Source organism: Giraffa tippelskirchi, chromosome 2, assembly GCF_054371585.1.
Source record: "Giraffa tippelskirchi isolate mGirTip1 chromosome 2, T2T-mGirTip1v1.2.pri, whole genome shotgun sequence".
Lineage (NCBI taxonomy): Eukaryota > Metazoa > Chordata > Mammalia > Artiodactyla > Giraffidae > Giraffa > Giraffa tippelskirchi.
This window is the reverse complement of record NC_137276.1, coordinates 177,284,497-177,299,991: the sequence shown is the minus strand read 5'-3', so window position 1 is coordinate 177,299,991 and position 15,495 is coordinate 177,284,497. Positions and strand designations below refer to the sequence as shown.

General features: G+C 36.2%; 1 protein-coding gene across 13 annotated transcripts in view; it reads left to right on the top strand.

Moving 5' to 3' along the window:
• LOC145526502 (OX-2 membrane glycoprotein-like) overlaps positions 1 to 15,495 on the top strand; it is an 88,635-nt gene that overhangs the window by 62,457 nt on the left and 10,683 nt on the right. For all 13 annotated transcript variants that reach the window (XM_081542338.1, XM_081542311.1, XM_081542306.1 and 10 more), the window contains 2 exons: positions 6,145 to 6,250; positions 7,725 to 7,796. In XM_081542338.1, coding sequence (XP_081398464.1) covers positions 6,145 to 6,250; positions 7,725 to 7,773 — 155 coding nt within the window. In that variant the 3' untranslated portion in view covers positions 7,774 to 7,796. The remainder of the gene's footprint in view (positions 1 to 6,144; positions 6,251 to 7,724; positions 7,797 to 15,495) is intronic.

Genomic DNA, 15,495 nt, shown 5'->3' with positions numbered 1-15,495 from the left:
TAACAGAAAGAGAAGAGCTCTTCGCTTATCTGCCAACTAGAGCTCACAGAAGAAATCTACTATTAAGTGTTTACTATTCAGAGAGTAGTACTTCAAAGCCTAGGCTTTACAATGAGTGAAATATTTTCTTTCTTCAAAATACACATGGAGAAGGCAAGTCATTTATTACAGATTATTTTAGGGAAAAAAACTATAGCACTTCTGCATATCATTTGCAGAAAGCACAGCTAATAACTTTTCCAGAATCTTATTTGACCGGACATCTTGCAGTAGAACTTATGCTATATTCAGAGTTGGTGACAGTATTGAGTAAGTCACATTAGTAAGCCTACTTGTTCTATTTTATTAAGATATCTTTAACATAATCTATATTTTTTGTTTTTATAAACTCAAGAAAATAATGAAAAAGGTAAAGTATCTCTATAATTTGTCACATTCTCCCAAGAAACAAAAACATCACTAGTCTTCAGTGATGTTGAATCATAAATTTTGAATGAATAAAAGAGACTTCACTCATCAAATCTTTTGGAAATCTAACAGTTTTGTATATAAACAACTGTAAAAGTATTGAAGTGAGTGGTCTAGTAAGCAATCCAGATGAGCTCAATATAACCTCATTTAGGCCTAGGAAATCTCATCAATATCTGAATTAAAAAAAAAACTCAGGGCTTCCTGGGTGGCTCAGCGGTAAAGAATCCACCTGCCAATGAAGGAGATGTGGGTTAGATCCCCGGGTCAGGAAGATTCCCTGGAGAGGGAAATGGCAACTCATTCCAGTATTCTTGCTTGGGAAATCCCATGGCCAGAGGAGCCTGGTGGGCTACAGTCCACTGGGTCGCAAGAGTTGGACATTACTGATCATAGCAAAAGAAGCAGCAGTTCAAAGTCACAAAGTGATGTTCTTCACCCAAAGGTGCTTAGATCCCTGATGGGGTCATCTTTACATAAAGAACACCCAAGATTTCCCATGGTCCATCCTAGGTCTGTTGGAATAATTCCAAGCAATTGTTCAAGAACTTGGGCAGTCAGGGAAACCAACAGTTCTGCTTAAGCTAGAAATTATCGCTTCATTTCTTTTTGCCTCAGTTTCATCAACTATCAGTTCAGTTCAGTTCAGTCACTCAGTCATGTCTGACTCTTTGCAACGCCATGAACCACAAGACACCAGGCCTCCCTGTCCATCACCAACTCCCGGAGTCCACCCAAACCCATGTCCATCGAGTCGGTGATGCCATCTAACCATCTCATCCCCTGTCATCCCCTTCTCCTCCCGCCTTCAATCTTTCCCAGCATCAGGGTCTTTTCAAATGAGTCAGCTATTCACATCAGGTGGCCAAAGTATTGGAGTTTCAGCTTCAACATCAGTCCTTCCAATGAACACCCAGGACTGATCTTCTTTAGGATGGACTGGTTGGATCTCCTTGCAGTGCAAGGGACTCTCAAGAGTCTTCTCCAACACCACACTTCAAAAGCATCAATTCGTCAGCGCTCAGCTTTCTTTATAGTCCAACTCTCACATCCATACATGACTACTGGAAAAACCATAGCCTTGACTAGACGGACCTTTGTTGGCAAAGTAATGTCTCTGCTTTTTAATATGTTGTCTAGGTTGGTCATAACTTTCCTTCCAAGGAGTAAGCATCTTTTAATTTCATTACTGCAATCACCATCTGCAGTGATTTTGGAGCCCAGAAAAATAAAGTCTGCCACTGTTTCCACTGTTTCCCCATCTATCTGCCATGAAGTGATGGGACTGGATGCCATGATCTTAGTTTTCTGAATGTTGAGCTTTAAGCCAACTTTTTCACTGTCCTCTTTCACTTTCATCAAGAGGCTCTTTAGTTCTTCTTCACTTTCTGCCATAAGGGTGGTGTCATCAACTATAAAATAAGTTTAATTAAATGCTTCCTATAAGTTTGTTCTGGGGCTTCCCTGGTGGCTCAGTGGTAAAGAATCCACCTGCCAATTTAGGAGATGTGGGCTCAGTGGTAAAGAATCCACCTGCCAATTTAGGAGATGTGGGTTCAATTTAGGAGATGTGGGTTCAATCTCAGGGTTCAATCCCTGGTGGCTCAGTGGTAAAGAATCCACCTGCCAATTTAGGAGATGTGGGTTCAATCCCTAGAATACCAGTCTAGAATTGAGTCCAAAACTCAATGCTGTAGATTAGAACAAGCAGCTGTTTTCCTAGTGACTCTGGTGGTCATGCTAAAAGACCACAGGATCTATCCTATGGTCTTAGAATGCTTTTACATGTGATGATATCTTGCTTGTTATACAACTTTAAGCATCATTCTGGCCTCAGAACAGAATGTTTCTCTGTTACCTTGACCATCTATTGTTATTCATAAGAAGCCAAATGTCAATCTGATAATTGTGATAGTAAATATTACTTCTCATTGGTAACATAGGCTCTTCTACTATCAGACTTTTGAAACTTTCTAGTGCTATTTTTATTAATAGTTGTCTTTTTAAAAACCCTTTAATGTGATGAGCATTTATTTGGTAGGTTCATTCAATCCAGAGACTCAAATCCTTCAACTCTGACAATCTTCTCATATCCTTGAGACTTTCCCCCCATTCATATAACATTCACTTTTGATAAACTTTATTAAGTGGCCATTAAAATATTTAGTTTGGATTTTATTTTTTTCTTTAATATTCATGTCTCTTTTCCTTTTCTTCAGACTACTGAGAAAGTTTCTAAAATTTGTCTTCAAACTCTTCATTAACTTTTTCCTTCTTTTGATAATCAAGTTTATAATTCTGAATTGCTTTTATAATTTAAAATTTATTTTACAAATCATCTTCCTACTTAAGGAAATAATATCTTCTCAAATCTATCTAAGAATAGTAATTTAGGGGTGCTTTAATTGTCTTTAATTATCTCTACCAGTCCCTGGTAGAGGTACCATCATTTTATGTTATTTTTACTCAGTAATTTCCACTTTGATGACAGGCTTTCTTCAAAGTTTACAGATTCTTGACTGGGAGTTTAAAGTATCTTCATCTGGTTTATTGCATCTTGTGAAGAGCTAAACTTTTATTTGTAGAGAGCAGGCAGTAATTAACCAGGAGACTCTGAAAGCCAGAATGTAGAGCCTTTACTCTGGTGCTCTGATTCCCTCTACCTTGGCTATTTCTGCATGTTTAATGAATTACTTGAACCTCCATGTTTTTGCCTGAGGGGTGAGCACTTGGCTGTCCAAAGTTGTGCTTTGGGATATGGAAGTGATACTTTTGACTCTAACCTTTATTCTGTGATTCACTATTCCTTCCTTTGTCATGAATCCTGAGCACCCCACCCCCACCCCCTACCAGTCCTGCAGGGCTCTCTGTGCAGGAATAGTCTGCTTTGTACATACATGAGTCTGCAGCTTCTTTCATCACACACCTTCACAGGCCATTCTATACTTTTTACATCTTTCATATGCTTGCTTAAATTTCTTGTTAATAGAGGTCTCTCTTCTGTCTACTTGTTATTTTTCATTTAATCATTTTAGTTTTGTTACTATTATTTTAATGAAGTCTCAGGAAAGAGTAGAGATAAGTATTTCTGTTACACGTATCCTTTCAAACGGAAGTCAATCAGCGTTTTTCTCCTGGTAATTTTCCCCAAATCATGAGATTGAGTTATGGCAACTAAATGGCATATGTATGTCCCATCAATCTATTGAGTAGATTATTATGGTTAATTTCACTTCTTTTTTTAAAAAAATTCTATTTCTCACTGAGATACAAATGTCTTCAAAGATGTAACATCAGTTCAGGAGAGGATTTTTCCATGTTTATCTTTAAGGTGAGGCTAGTGGAAAAGAACCCACCTGCCAAAGCAGGAGATGTAAGAGACTCAGGTTTGATGCCTGGGTCAGGAGGATCCCCTGAAGGAGGGCACGACAACCCACTCTAGTATTTTTTCTTGGATAATCCCATGGACAGATGAGCCTGGTGAGCTACAGTCCATGGGGTCACAAAGAGTTGGACATGACTGAAGTGACGTAGCACTAGCTTTACAGAACATATTTGGGATATAAATCCCTGATTTTGCTGAAATCTTATTTAGAGTTTCCTCCTCCTGCCCATTTTTGTTGCCATTGACTTCAGGTCTGTGTTCAAATTTTTGTGCCAGATTCTTTCCATTCAGCTTCCTCCACCCATTTGAATGAGCTATGCAGTATCTCACTGAAAAAAAAAAATAGAGTTAAAAATAGAAACTGAGGCAGAGTGATATTTGACCAATCAAAAACAAATGGCACAAAGTTTTTCAACTAAAATCTATAATTTTCTAATAGTATGTCAGGGAAGAAGTAATTGCTAACAAGAATTTATCTTTTATTCAATGATAATAAAAAACTAAAGCAGCAAATTAAAAAGGAATGAGAGGTTACAATGAGCAGACAAATGACATCAATCTGACAAACAGAAAGAGGACAAAAACAAAGATACAAAATACACAGTAGTTCATGCCACTTAACATAAGTGAAAATTTCCTTAAGATCCATCCACCATGAGGTACAGGTTCATTTTTATGCTACACCTAAGAACTATTATTGACAATCATAATGATGGTCTTTTGTTAAACTGAAGTTGTAATATAAAATATAAATTATATTCAGAAGATTACATAGAAAGAAGAAAAGTTTATAGTACAACTTAAGTACATTGTCGGAGAAGGCAATGGCACCCCACTCCAGTACTCTTGCCTGGAAAATCCCATGGACGGAGGATTTTCCGTCCATGGGGTCGCTAAGAGTTGAACACGACTGAGAGACTTCACTTTCACTTTTCACTTTCATGCACTGGAGAAGGAAATGGCAATCCACTCCAGTGTTCTTGCCTGGAGAACCCCAGGGACGGGGGAGCCTGATGGGCTTCCATCTATGGGGTCGCACAGAGTCAAACACAACTGAAGCAACTTAGCAGCAGCAGCAGCAGCAAGTACATTGTAGCCAGAACAGCTATTGTAGAAAGTGTTGATACTCAAAGTTTTACCATTTGTGTTTTTCTTGAGTATGCAGGCCCTGGAGTCAGACAGAGAACTGCACTTGCTTCTCAGTTTTGCCACCTAATCACTGTGTGGTTTTGGGCACTTTTCTTACATCTTAGGGCCTCCATTTTCCATTTTGTACCAAATAATTGTGCTCGCCTAGTTGATGTAAATAATTATAGGAAAGGAGAAGTTTTCCCTTCTTCCCTTTTAGGTTCTTTGGCTAGTTTAGTAATTAAAATGATATTACAAATTAACAGGAGAAAACCAAACAAATTTCAGTGTATGTATACATGGGAGAGAACCAGGAAAACAGAGCCTTTGAAAGGACTGACACCATCACCTTAAGCACTCTCTTCAGCCTTTTAAAGAAAAAAGATGTTAGGGGTGGGGAGTCAGTTATGGGAGGTTACCAGAAAAGGCACTGGAAACATGGATAAGGTTGTTATGCAGATTTAAGTTGTTGCTTTCTCAATTGATAAGAATCTACAGATTTAGCATCACCCTCTTCTTCCTGGTACAAATAGAGATTTCTCTTACAGATTGCCTTACAGATTTATTTTTCTTATGAACATCTTTCTTACCAAAGAGTAACTTCTGCTTGGTTTTCAGTTGTATATCCTGTGTTTTCAGCTTCTTAAAAAAATCAGCCTGAGATAATCCTTATGTGAAAGAGATATATTTCAGGGTGGCAAATACTACTACCTTACATAATCCTTATAAAGTGTCTGTTGTATCACTAAGAACATTAATTTAAATACTAATTATCATTGTAAATTTATTTTCTAAGGTTATTACAGAATCTTTGGAAATTCAATTTTAGTAACAGGATAATATTTCATTAAGTGACTATATTATATTTTGCTTAATAATTTTTAAAGTGGTTATATCTAAGTGGATATTTAGGTGGCTATAATTTTTTTTTTTAATTCTTGAGAGTGATAGAATGATAGTAAATATTGTCTGTCTTCAATTTGAATACTATTAGTATATTATTTTACAAAATGAAATGTGACAATCTTATAGTATCAATTTGAATGTCAACAAATCAATGGTAAACCACAATAGCATTACAAATTAAAGGTACCAGAATGTCAGTATAGTATATAAAACGAAGAGTAGTCCCAAATAACATGTTTCTGGTTTGTGTTTTCTAGGTACTTCTGGTTTCTCTTATAATTGGCTACTACGTACATTTGGTACATTCTTTACTGTTTCATGTATTTTATTTTTCATCTTCTGTATTGTTCGGAGAAAGAAACGGTAAGTTGTATCATTACTATCTGTTTTCATAGGAAAGGTGGATTAAATAGGGTTAGTTTTAAATCTGAAAAAAAAAAATCCAATGGCTCTGGGAAAATTAATCATGGAACGAATCATCATGGAAAACTTGAATATTCTTGGTAATTTTTTGCAGTCAAAGGATTTATCTTATTAAAATGACATGCTAATTGGGATTGTTACAGAGGCAGACTGTTAGTAATCATTCATGCTTACGGTAAATAGAAGGTTTCCCAGGTGGCGCTAGTGGTAAAGAACCCATCTGCCAATGCAGGAGATGCAAGAGATGGGAGTTCAATCCCTGGGTTGGGAAGATCCCCTGGAGGAAAGCATGGCAACCCACTCCAGTATTCTTGTCTGGAGAAACCCATGGACAGAGGAGCCTGGTGGGCTACAATCCATGGAGTTGCAAAGAGTCAGACCTGACTGAAGTGACTTGGCACGCACGGTAAATTGAGTTTAAGATTCTTGAGGGCAGATTTTGACAGGTGAGATTCATATGGACTTCAGACATCTGGTGGGAGGACGACCACTGGGTGATAAAAACGGTGAGGACGGGAAACTTGAGATAAGTCTACCTGACAAAGCCACAGTAAGGTGACAGTGGTGTTACTTTACAAGACTAATATAATAAAATATTGATTCAGTTATTCAACAAATACTTCCTCAGTGCCTATATATTGCTATGCATTGTTCTCAGTGTGGGAGACAGAGTCACAGCTAAAACCTACAAGTTCTTTGCCTTTCAGAAGCTTGTGTCTCAATGGGGAGAGGCAGTCAAGGAAAGATACAAGGAAATAAGAAAATACAGGGTAGTGATAAGTAGTATTTAGAAAATAAACAGAATGATAAAATTGAAAGATATCATGGGGCTAGTTTATGTTGAGTGGTCTCTTTGAGGAGGTGACTTTTAACCTGAGAACTGGGTAAGAAAAAAGTTGAGTAAAGTTCTTCTGGCAAAGAATATTCTAGACAAAAATGGAAGAATTAGTACAGGTCCTCAGGTGGGAATGAGTTTGAAGTATTCAAAGAATAATGAGAAGGTCAGTGTGACTAGAACAATGATTTAGAAATAGAAGTGAGGGCCAGAACAGGTGAGACCCTGGTCTGACAGGCCTGGAAAGGCATTTGAGCTTTCAAGTGTCTGCAATAACAATCCATTGAAATGGTTAAAAGAGTAGAAGGATCTAGATTTAAGAATCTGGAATTTACAGAGCATGTAAGACCAGAGGTATAAATTTGGTAGTATACAGGGCATGTTCTCCAAGGAGACAAATCATATCAATATATTATTAAAAATCAATGATCAAAAATATTATTGAAAAGATATTTTGATCTGTCAAGAGAGTTTGAATCTCCCTTTTCTATTCGTAGCATGCTTTACAATAAACCACCACTAGGGAGAGTGTTTGAGTTGTATTCATCTCATGTATCCTCACAGTCTTTGTATCTGTAGGTCTGAGAACGTGCTTGAAACCACACTCCACCTGAGACACCCCTCATGAACCACACTCCTTAATGAACACAGGTAATTGGCGAATGTGTGACTTTTGCTGTCATTGTATACACTTCTAATTTAAGACTTAACCTTCCATATTAAATAATCATGCCTTTGGTTGCAGCAATTGTTATGTTAAAAATAAATGGAAAAAATTGTTTATATATAGTTTCATGAATTAGTAATTTCAAATGAGGTTATAGTAATAATCATGTCTTTGAATGTTTCAATTCATTCCCTGATTCACTGTCTATTCCCACCTCCCACTGTCACCAATTGAATGGCTTATCTGATTTTGGGTTTTCTTTTTTCCTGAGTATTAATAAGTATGAGCATGGTTTATATAGGTTTCCCCTTCTGAGAAGTGATTGTCTGCATCTTCATATGACATTGGGTTGGTTGTCTGCATCTATAGATATTCTTTATATTCTAGATTCTGTACATACTAGGTATTGATTACTCCTCCCTATTTGGCATCACTCAAATTTCTCAGCTATAACATTAAAAGAAAAGAAATCTTTAATGCTGTTAAATTCATCACTTTTTTACCTAGTAGCTTGAGTTTGGAATCTTATTTAAGAAGTCCTCATCTACCTAAACTCACAAAAATATAATCATATTTACTAGCTTTCTATTTTTCTATTTTCTATTTAGGTCTTTAAACCTTTATACATAATGTAGCCTTGATAATATAGTGTTAATTTTCATCATATAATGATCCATATTTCCTGACATCATCTACTGCATGATCTATCCTTTCCTTACAGATAAGCTTTATTTCCAGCTCTCTCAGGCGGAACTTTTGTTCCACTGTTTTTTTTCATGAATGCATACATTTTATTACTATGGTCTTTTGTTATGTGTTAAAATGTGGTAGGGAGAGGTTTCCCTTTTTTCTTTTCAAACTTGATATTTCAATTGAAGGATACACAAACATATAAATGTATCTTGAAATAAGTTTAAATTTTTTAAAAAATACAGCTGGAATTTTGGTTAGTCCTACATTGAATTTATAGACGAATTACTTTTGGAACTATTGGTATCTTTATGGTGTAATTTGCTCAACCTACAAATATGTTATCCCTTTATTCAAGTCTTTCTGAATGTTACTTAAGAAAGTTTAAAATTTTTCTCTCAGTAGGTTTTGTGGATCTTTTCTAAGTTAATTCTTTGGTACTTTTCATTTGTTTGCTATAATGAATAGTAACTTATTTTTTAAATGAAATTTTCTAGCTTGTTATTAGTGGTTTAGGAACAGTTACTGATGTTGTGAGTTAATCTGTAGCTGGCAACCTTGCTAAACTGTTTTTTTATTCAAAGTTTTTCTGTTGATCTAATGATTTTCCACATAGATCACCATCTTGCTTGCCTGTAATGACATTTTTGCTTTAAAACACTTCTGAATTTAAAAACAATGTCTAAAATTTCTCTACGATATGTGCTACAGTGTTTGGCCTTTAAGTATATTATCAACTTAAGGAGAAGTTTCATTATTTCCATTTTCTGTGGTTTTATCATATATAAGTTGTTGAACTCAAGTAATTCTTTGTACTTGCTGAGATAGTGACATGAACTTTCCAAAGTAGTTCATGAATACAATAAATTCCATTGACAGATTTTCAAATGCTAAACCATTGGGGAATTTTTCTGCTTTATAAATGAAGCCAGATCATAGTTTTATTTTTTTGAATCATCTTTCCTTTCTTTGAAATAAAATTTCAAATTGAGGTTTTGAAAGAAAGAACTTAGTCATATAGTATTTCTCCTTTTATAAACATGTATAAGGTAGAGATTTCTATTCCTTAACAGCCATCTGGATTTATAGATTTTTTTGGCAGGAGAATTATTTCAGTTGAGTTCCTTTCAAAGTTATTGGATTATTCAATTTTAAATGTCTTACAATGTATATAAATTCATTTCTATTTTTATATTTTACTTCTTTGTGGTAAGAACACTTAACATGAAGGAAATGGCAACCCACTCCAGTACTCTTGCCTGGAAAATCCTATGGACAGAGGAGCCTGGTAGGCTGCAGTCCATGGGTTCGCTAAGGATCGGACACGACTGAGCGACTTCACTTTCACTTTTCCCTTTTATGCACTGGAGAAGGAAATGGCAACCCACTCCAGTATTCTTGTCTGGAGAATCCTAGGGATGGCGGAGCCTGGTGGGCTGCTGTCTATAGGGTCGCACAGAGTCGGACACGACTGAAGCGACTTAGCAGTAGCAGTAGCTACCCTCTTAATAAAAATTATAAGCATACAATATAATACTATTGATTATTAGTACAATGTTGTAGAACAGATCTCTAGAACTAATTCATGTTGCTTAACTTAGGCCAATTAACAAGTAACTTCCCATTTCTCTCTCCCTAGCCCCTGGCAACAACCATTTCACTCTGATTCTATGAATTTGACTATTTTAGATCACTCACATAAGTGGACTTATACAGGATTTATCTCTTGTGACTGGCTTATTTCCCTTAGAATAATGCCCATGATGTTCATCCACATTGTCATATATTGCAGAATTTTTCTTCTTAAGGCTGAATAGTATTCCACTATATATAACACATTTTCATTATCTATTGATCTGCAGATGAATATTTAGGTTGTTTCTGCACCTTGGCTAATGTGCATCTTGCTACAATTGATATAAGAATGCTAATATCACTTTGAGATCCTGGTTTCCATTGTTTTGGATAAAAACCCAGAAGTGAGACTGGATCATATATGGTTCTAGTTTACATTTTTGAGAAACTTCTTTACTGTTTTCCAGAACAGTTGCATCATTTTGCATTCCAATTAATAGCAAGCAAGGGTTGCAGCTTCACCATATTCTCACCAACACGTGTTGTCTTTTGTTTTTTGAGAATAGCCATCCTGACAGATGTCAGGTGATATCTCATTGTGGTACTGATTTGCATTTCCCTAATAATTTGTGACATTATTTTTTCATATACCTGTTGGGCATTTGTATCTTCTTTGAAGAAGTATCTGCTCAAATTCTCAGCCTATTTGTTCATTGGGTTATTAGGGGTTTTTGTTATTGTTGTTGTGTGTGTGTTTGTGTGTTGCTATGAGTTGTAGGAGCTCTTTAAACATTTTGGAGATTAACTTTGTTGGATATATTGTCTGCAAAAATTTTTTTCCAGGGTTATGTTTTCTTTTATTACTAGCACTGATTAATTTAAAAAAACATTTGGAAACACATCCCAAATAAAGTGAAAACTAATTTTAGGAGCTCATTAGGCCAGATGATATGACAATAAATGGAAGAAATAAGGTGCAGAAGCTCAGGATAGTTTCCTATACAAGCACTTTGGCTCTGAGGCAAGAGCTTCAAGATTCAGATGGAGGACAAACCCTAACACCTACCAAATGTCAATGCTTATTCTGGAACTATGTGCTTGCGTATCTGAGTAATTGTTTCCTCTTCCATATCTGGAACACACATGAATGGGTTATGGATTTAAATGTCATTAATTACTCAGAAAACATTGCACGTTTGTGATGGTTTTATGACGTTAAAGACTACTGGAAGTATTTCTCACATTCTTTAGGTTGCTGCACTTTCACACTGTTCATTGTGCCCATTGTGTGCAGAAGCTTTTTCACTTGATATAGTTTCATGTTCTATTTTTGCTTTTGCAGCCTATGCTTTTGGTGTACATCCTTGAAATCATTGCTAAGACCAATGTCATGAAGTCTTTCACCTTTATTTTTTCTAGGATTTTAACAGTTTCAAGTCTTACATTTAAGTCTTTTGTTGATTTTGAGTTGACTTTTCTGTATGGTATAAAGTAAAGGTTCAACTTCAGTCTTTTGCATGTGAGGATACAGTTTTAACATTATCATTTATTCAAGAAACAATTCTTTCCCCATTGTCCATTCTTGGCACCCTTGTCAAAAATCAATCAACTGTGTATATATGGATTTATTTCTGAGTTCTCTATTTCATTTATTCGTATGTCTGTCATTGCCACAGTTCCACCATTTTAATTACTGTAACATTTGTCCTATACTCTAAAATCAGGAAATATTATACCTCCAAGTTCATTCTTCTTTCTCAAAATTGATTTGGCTATTATGGCTTTTTGTGTTCCATATGAATTATAGATTTGTTTTTTTCTGTTTATGTAAAAAATGCTATGTGAATTCTCATAGTCATTACATAAAAAACCTAATTCTACTCCTTAAGGAGCTAGAAAAGAAGAAAAAACTGAGCCTAAAGTTAGCACAAGGAAGGAAGTTACAAAGACTGAAGAAATAGAAAAATTTTAAAAAATAGTAAAAAAAAAAAACAAACAACTATAAGTTGGTTTTTGAAAAGATAAAAATATTGACAAGCCATTAACTAGACTAAGAAGACAAATAAATAAAATCAGAAATGAAGCAAGAAACATTATGATTGATGAACAGAAATAAAAAGGATCATAAGAGACTACTGTGAGATATTATATGTCACAAACTAGATATTCTAGAATAAATAAATTCCTAAAAACATACAACCTTATCAAAACTAAGAAGAAATAGAAAGTCTGAACAGACCTATAACTAGTATGTAAATTGAATCAGTAACCAACAATTTTCTAATAAAGAAAAGTTCAGGATAAGATGGCTTCACTACTTCCCTGATGGCTCATATGGTAAAGAATCTGCCTGCAATGCAAAAGACCCAGGTTCAGTCCCTGGGTCAGGAAGATCCCCTGGAGAAGGGACCAGCTACCCACTCCAGTACATTCCCAGTACATTCCCTGGGGCTTCCCAGGTGGTGCTAGTGGTAAAGAACCCATCTGCCAATGCAGGAGATGAAAGAGACGTCAGTTTGATCCCTGGGTTGGGAAGATTCGCAGGAGGAGGGCATAGCAACCCATTCCCATATTTATGCCTGGAGAATCCCATGGACAGAGGAGCCTGGAGGGCCATGGTCCATAGGGTTGCAAAGAGTTGAACATGACTGAAGTGACTTAGCAGGCACCAAATTCTACCAAACATTTAAACAAGAATCAATGCCAATGTTTCTTAAACTCTTTCAAGAAATTAAAAAGAAGGGAACAGTTCCAATCTCATTTTATTAGACCAAATTTACCTGATACCAAAGGTAAAGACAACACAAGAACAGAAATATATTATATAACAAATATATTAGGTTGGTGCAATGTAATTAAGGTTTGGACTGTGAATTTTAAATTACTATAACTAGGCTCAAACACATCTTTATTAATCAAAATAGGAACCATTAAAATAAACACATTTTAGCCAATATTCCTGTATCATAAAAATCCATGTTTCAGGATTCAATGAACTCTTGGAAAGCATTTTCTGCCTCCTGCTGGTTTGTGGAAGTGTTTTCCCTACAAAAAGCTGTCAAGATGCTTGAAGAAATGATAGTCGGTTGGTAAGAGATGAGATGAACATGGCAGATAAGGCAAACTTTAGTAGCCCAATTCGTTCAACTTCCAAAGTTTTGGGTGTGAGATGTGTGGTTGAGTGTTGTCATACGGAAGAATTGAGCCCTTTCTGTTGACCAATGCCAGCTGCAGACATTGCAGTTTTTGGTGCATCTCATTGATTTGCTGATCATACTTCTCAGATGTAAAGTTTCCACTGGAATTCAGAAAGCTGTAGTGGATCAGATGGACAGTAGGCCACCAAACAGTGACCATTACCATTTTTTGGTTCAAGTTTGGTGTTGGAAAGTGCTTTGGAGCTTCTTCTCGGTCCAACCACTGAGCTGGCCATCACCAGTTGTCATATAAAATCCACTGTTCATTGCACATCACAATCCAATTGAGAAATGTTTTGTTGTTGTTGCATATAAAAAGACCACACTTCAAAAATGACAATTTTTTTTTATTTTCAGTGGGCTTAGGGGGCACCCACTTATTGAACTTTCCAATTTGCTTTAAATGCCAAATGACCATAGAATGGTTGATCTTGAATTGTGCAGCAACTTCTCATGTAATTGTAAGAGGATCAGCTTCGATGACCACTCTCAATTTGTTGTTGTCAACTTCCAATGGCCAGCCACTACATTCATCATCTTCAAGGTTCTTGTCTCCAGCAGTTTCTGCACCAAATGCATTGTTGATGTTGTGAGTTGTCTCTGCTGCTTTACAACCCATTTTGAACTTGAGTATGAAAATCACTTAAATTTGCTGTTTGTCTAAAAAACATCATTTCCCTAGTCTAAAATAAATATACAATACACAGAAAGTAATGTCATTAGCAAAAATATATATATATAAAGTGAGAAATGTGCATTGAAATGGTATATAACATAACCACATTCATTTAAGAATGTATTCCAATATCAAACAGCAAAGTTCAATAATGCAAAATGACAATTTTACTTTTACACCAATATAAATATATGGAAGGGCTTCCCTTGTGGCTCAGATGGTAAAGAATCTGCCTGCAATATGAGTAACCAGGGTTTGATTCCTGGGTCAGGAAGATCCCCTGGAGAAGGGAATGGCAACTCAATCCAGTATTTTGCCTGGAGAATCCCATGGACAGGGGAGCCTGGTGGACTACAGTCCATGGGGTCGCAAAGAGTCAAACATGACTGAATAGCTGAGCAGTAACAGCAGAAATATAGGGAAAAGTCCTTGACAAAATACCAGAAAATTAAATTCAATGGCACATTAAAAGGCTCACACAGGCTTGAACTTGGCCAAAATAGTAGAGAAGGAAGGCCCTGAGCTCCCTCCTCCTATGGGCACACCAAAATTATAATTTTCAGAGCAACTATCAATGAGGACAACACAAAGACTAGCAGAGAAGATCTTCTACAGCTAAATATATAAAAATGGAACCACAAGAAGACGGATGGGGAGGTGGAGACTCAGTATAGTCAAGACTCATACCCCCAGGTAGATGACCCACAAATAGGAGGAGAGTCACAATTGCAGAAGTTCCCCTCCAAGAGTGAGGGGTACAAGTTCCATATCAAACAATCCACACTGGGGGTCCTGCACCAGGAAGATGAGCCCTAGAAAATCTGGATTTGAAGGCCAATGTGATGTGCTTTCAGGAGAGCCTAAGGGCTGTGGGAAGTAGAGACTTCATTGCTAAATGTACACACACTCAACAGAGACCTGGGGAAGAAGCAGCAATTTAAAGGAGTGTGGAAATCACTCAAGCTAAACAGATAAAAAAGCATTAATAAATAAGGACAGTTTAAGAAACTTCTAGGACAACATCAAGTACATTAATGTTGTCATTATGAGGGTCTAGAAAGAGAAGAGAGGAAAAGACAGAGAACATATTTGAAGACATACTGGCTGAAAAGTTCCCCAAGTTGAGAAAGAAAACAGACATCTAGGTCCAGGAGGAACAGAGTCCCAAATAGAATCAACCCAAATAGAAACACAAAGAGATATATTGTAATTAAAATGACAAAAATAAAGAGAATATTAAAAGCATCAAGGGGAAAGTAACAAGTTATACACAAGGGAACTCCCAAAAGACTATCAGCTGACTTTTCAGCAAAAACTCTGCAAGCCAGAAGGAGTGGTACTATATATTTAAAGCAATGAAAGGGAACTCCTACAAACAAGAATACTTTATCTGTCAAGCCTTTCATTCAGATTTGATGGAGAAATCAAAAGTTTTATACATAAGCAAAAGCTAAAAGAGTTCACCACCAAAGCAGCTTCACAAGAAATGTAAAAGGAATTTTTCTAAGCAGAAAAGAAAGGAAAAAAACTAGAGGTTCAAAAGTT